The following is a 4,576-nucleotide window of genomic DNA, read 5'->3' on the forward strand; positions in this document are numbered from 1 at the left end:
CCCCCCCAACCCAAACCTCTGCTTGGAGAGTAGGCACATGCCGCCACGTAATGATTGAGCAACCACATGTGGAAGAAACCACTACCAAATAGGGTCATGGTATTAAGAGTAGATTATATCGAAAGCTAAACCGATTCACATGTTTTTTTCTATGAATGTATGTTTGAAAATTCACAAAATATTAGAAAAATCTTTTACAACACTAATCGACGAAGTAGACAGAAGTTTGAAATTCGAAAAAAATTACACCCTACTTTTAGAGGAAAACTTCAATGGCAGCGTCCAAGATGGCGACGGGTGAAAAAAAGAAGAAATACAGTAAAGAAACACAAAACGAGGAAGAACGCCTGGAACAACAACATTTCTTTCGAGTCATCAGCGCATTTAGGCACTACAGGTATAATTCATCACTCCATGATCACTTAGTTTGTCAAAAAAAGTCTTGTTTCTTCACAATGCTTGTAGGAAAGTGTGCTGAAGGGGGAGGGGGGCACTGGGCCTATGCCAATACTGGTGCTGTACGAGCAACCTCTATGGAGGATCTCTGTAACATTGTTACAAAGAAATTTTATGCATTTTGAAACATATAATTTGCTGTAAAATCCTCTTCCACTTACAGTACTGAAGTACGTACATTGTATACTGTTTGGAATTGAGGAAGCAAGGGTTCAGTACAAATAATAACATGAAGGCTCAAATGGCTGTAATGTACAAAATCTTTAACCAGTCATGTGAAGCAGTTGTGGGTAGTGATGCATACCGGTTCACTGGACTTGGATCCGGACTTGTAAGAATGTTTAGGTTCAAGTCCAAAAAAACCTAAAAGTCAAGAACCGAGTCCGGACTTGTTACCATAAAAGACCATTTCACATACCCCTTTTTTTCCAAACCACCTAAAGCCTTCCATAGATTGCAAAACGAAGAAAACATTGCCATTGGGCATCGTCAGGTACCGGCCTCCATGTTATGTGGCCAAAATTTTGCCCAAACAACATTGCAAGGTTGCCAACATGCAATTTTGTATATGCCATGGGTTTAGGTCTGGACTTACAAGTCCGGAACTGAACCTAAACCTCTGGACTCGAATCCGGACCTGGACCTAAAATTGGGTTTAGGTATGCATCACTTGTTGTGGGGTCGTGTGGCGTAGCATTAGCATCTTCGGCTCTGAATCAAGAGGTCCCTGGTTTGAACCCCACCTTGTCACCCATCTTGTGCCCTTGGGAAAGGAACTTTACAGGACTTTCCTCACTTCACTCAGGTTAGGTCCCTTGGATAGGACGTTAAATGGAGGTCCCGTGTTTGGGGAGAGCCACACCCCACGCACGAACCCACCAATGCCCCGGTGTGCAATATCCCTTACATCCGGCATCCTAATAATAACAAGTAAAATCTGAGATTTTATGCCTCCGGGCTTTTTATTGTATATTTCTATACAGGGTTTTAAACGAAGAATTTATCGAGACCGGACACCCCTCTATGTGAGGGGTCATATACGTGGACCAGACCGAGAATAGCTTAAACACGCCAAAGGTCAACGGTCGCGACCACTTTCACTCAAAGGGGTCTTTTGGGGCCACCAAAAGGAACCATTTTCACACCCGAAAACACATATATAAATTATAATAAAAACAAAAGAACGTGCATCATCTACAGCCCAATAGCAAAACATAAAATGAGCCAAAAAAAATCTGTCCACCCAAACGCGAGAAACAGCTGCGAACATCTAAATCTAAATCTCTCACAAAACCCTTCCGCGGAAGGATGTCTCCTCCCCCGGAGGTAACAATATCCATTACAATTTTACATCCTAACCAGTCCTAAGGGCCATGTTGAGACACACACACACACACACACACACACACACACACAGAGTCCAGCCTTCTTCGCAGCGGAAAGGTATATGTAGTAGACACCAGAACGGGACTTTTTCACCATGTACACTTACCTTCACTTAGATACAGGAGAGTGAGGGGGGACATGATACAGATGTACAGGATCATGACCAAAAGAGAGAGAGTGGAACCTGAGGAGTTTTTTTTTAATCTAGTCAGGTGGAGAAAACACGAGGGCACTCGTATAAGTTAAAGGTCCCACTGGCAAAGGCCACAGTAAGGAGGCACTCCTTTGCCATAAGAGCAGTGCAGTTATGGAATTCCCTACCCAGTTCTGTGGTTGACGCCGAGAGCGTCAACAGCTTCAAGTCTAGGCTGGATAAGCACTGGAGCCAGAGAATACATATTGAATGAGAGGAGGGTGTACACCACAGGCAGAAATGCCTTTAACACCGTTGGATTCTCAAGTAGTGATGCATATACCTAAACCCAATTTTAGGTTCAGGTCCGGATTCAAGTCCAGAGGTTTAGGTTCAGTTCCGGACTTGTAAGTCCGGACGTAAACCCATGGCATATACAAAATTGCATGTTGGCAACCTTGCAATGTTGTCTGGGTGAAACTTTGGCCACATAACATGGAGGCTGGTACTTGACGATGCCCGATGGCAATGTTTTCTTCATTTTGCAGCAAAGATTTTACAATCTACGGAAGGTTTTAGGTGGTTTGGAAAGAAAAGGGGTATGTGAAATGGTCTTTTATGGTAATAAGTCCGGACTCGGTTCTTGACTTTTAGGTTTTTTTGGACTTGAACCTAAACATTCTTACAAGTCCGGATCCAAGTCCAGTGAACCGGTATGCATCACTATTCTCAAGGTACATGTATGTACACCCCAGATGAGAGTGGCAGTGATATGCACTCCTAAGAGTAGGGCAAGAATGTAAACATACTGTATTATTATTATTACCTGTAAGTGTTACAATAGTTAAGTGAATACTGTGATTTTTTTCAGAACACACTCCCTACAGCGCCTGGACAAGGCAGAGAGATGTTTCCGGCAGCTGCCTCCGTACCAGCAGAAGCTGCTGCCCAATCACACGGCTCACCTGGGCAAGCTCAGGACCTGCATCGACCAAAACTACGACTTCCTGCTCAACATCATCAAGATGACGGAGAACATGTTTGAGAATAAGGACTACACCGGAAATGTAAGAAACGTGTTTACTGTACAGCAGTATAAGTCTCATAGGCAGGCTTTTAGCTAGGGGGTGTCCAGGGTGTCTTTTGGACGCCCTGTACTGAAAATACTAAGAAATTGGACGCCCTACTTTTTGGTAGGACACCCTAAAGACGCCCTGTTTTTTTTCCACTCCCAACCCTGCCTTGCACACATGCCTCCCTTCAGCCTTACTATAAATACAAAAATGATGGTTTACTGAAGGAAAAAAACTCAAATTCCTCAAAATTTGTAACTCAAAATGCAAAAAGTAGTGTTTGAGAGCATTTTGACTTTCAAACAAGGCCCCCTAAAAAGCTTGTGCACCGTGCATCTTTGCTGAGCATAGCATACAAAGCAAAAAATGGACGCCCAACAAAAAAATCCTAGCTAAAAGCCTGCTCATAGGCCATACCAGTTTGATTTTTTGGTTAACGGACTTTTCTAGAAAAATAATGGAGCTGACGGGCAAAAATAAAATAAAAGTAAAAACAGTCATAGGCATCCTATTATGGCCCAAAATGGTAAGATACAAAATGTAGGAGCCATGAAGTCAACACACCAGACTGGTTCAAAATTGAAACAATGAATTTTGAACGTTTAATGATACCACTGCTGCTTTATAAGATAGAATAACTGTAACAACTAGGAAGAAAAGGACTGTTTTCAACTGTTCAGGGTAACATATGAGCCTTTTTCAGTTGATTCTGATTTTTTTTTTCAAATCAGAAAAAAATGAAACGGGTGAATTAATTAACCAAGAAATTAAATTGGTGTGGCCTTAGGTTCTTAATTCACCAATGTGGGTTCTCACATCCAACATTTTGATGACTATCTGTGTCTGTCACCTTCAGGGCAAAACTGACTGGTGATGTAGCTCGCTCTCTCTCCACATATTTTAGGGGGAGAACTGTTTACATGCATGTGTGCCACACATGGATGTACATTGTAAACAGCTCTCTCTCTGAAAAAAAAACTGCTACTGTAGGTCCTAGCAGCGCTCACAGAAAAAACACTGGCTGCAAGAAAGTCTGGATGGAAGGCTGTTCCAGATCCCCTAGAATGTTATTACTCTAGATCTTATCTGCCAAATAAACATACGGGTACGTTTATTTTTTTTGGGCCCAAACATCCACCCAGTACGTTCTTATTTTGCACAGTACGTTTATTAATTTTTTGAAAACCAGTAATTTTTTTCAACTTCATGTGAAAAAAATTGACAAATCATCGACGTGAAGACGTTTATAAACGCATATTGTAGCGAGAAACTTGTCATTTTGGGGCCGGTTTTTGCAATCACCGCGTGCATAAATTTGTCTGAATGTTCTATTGTCATGGGTGGTGCTTATCAAAATACAAAATATTAAATGCTCTTTTTTTTTGTCTATCTAAATTCCTAATTGCAAATAACAGTTAAAGATTTGTGCATATATCAGTAAGGGTGCATTTTAGTACAAGAGACACAGGTTACCCGTCAATTTTGGTAATTTCCGGGGGTACGTTTATTCCGGGGGTATGTTTATTTG

At 41.7% G+C, this 4,576-nt stretch overlaps 1 protein-coding gene across 1 annotated transcript in view; it reads left to right on the top strand.

Annotated features, from left to right (window-relative positions):
- The first annotated feature begins 269 nt into the window (after nt 1-269).
- Nucleotides 270-4,576, top strand: part of LOC109464794 (carnosine N-methyltransferase-like) — an 18,109-nt gene continuing 13,802 nt past the window's right edge. The window contains exons 1-2 of the mRNA XM_019761872.1: nt 270-397; nt 2,847-3,042. Coding sequence (XP_019617431.1) covers nt 273-397; nt 2,847-3,042 — 321 coding nt within the window. The 5' untranslated portion in view covers nt 270-272. The remainder of the gene's footprint in view (nt 398-2,846; nt 3,043-4,576) is intronic.

This window comes from Branchiostoma belcheri, unplaced genomic scaffold (genome assembly GCF_001625305.1).
Source record: "Branchiostoma belcheri isolate BF01 breed outbred unplaced genomic scaffold, Haploidv18h27 scaffold140, whole genome shotgun sequence".
In the NCBI taxonomy this organism is placed as follows: domain Eukaryota; kingdom Metazoa; phylum Chordata; class Leptocardii; order Amphioxiformes; family Branchiostomatidae; genus Branchiostoma; species Branchiostoma belcheri.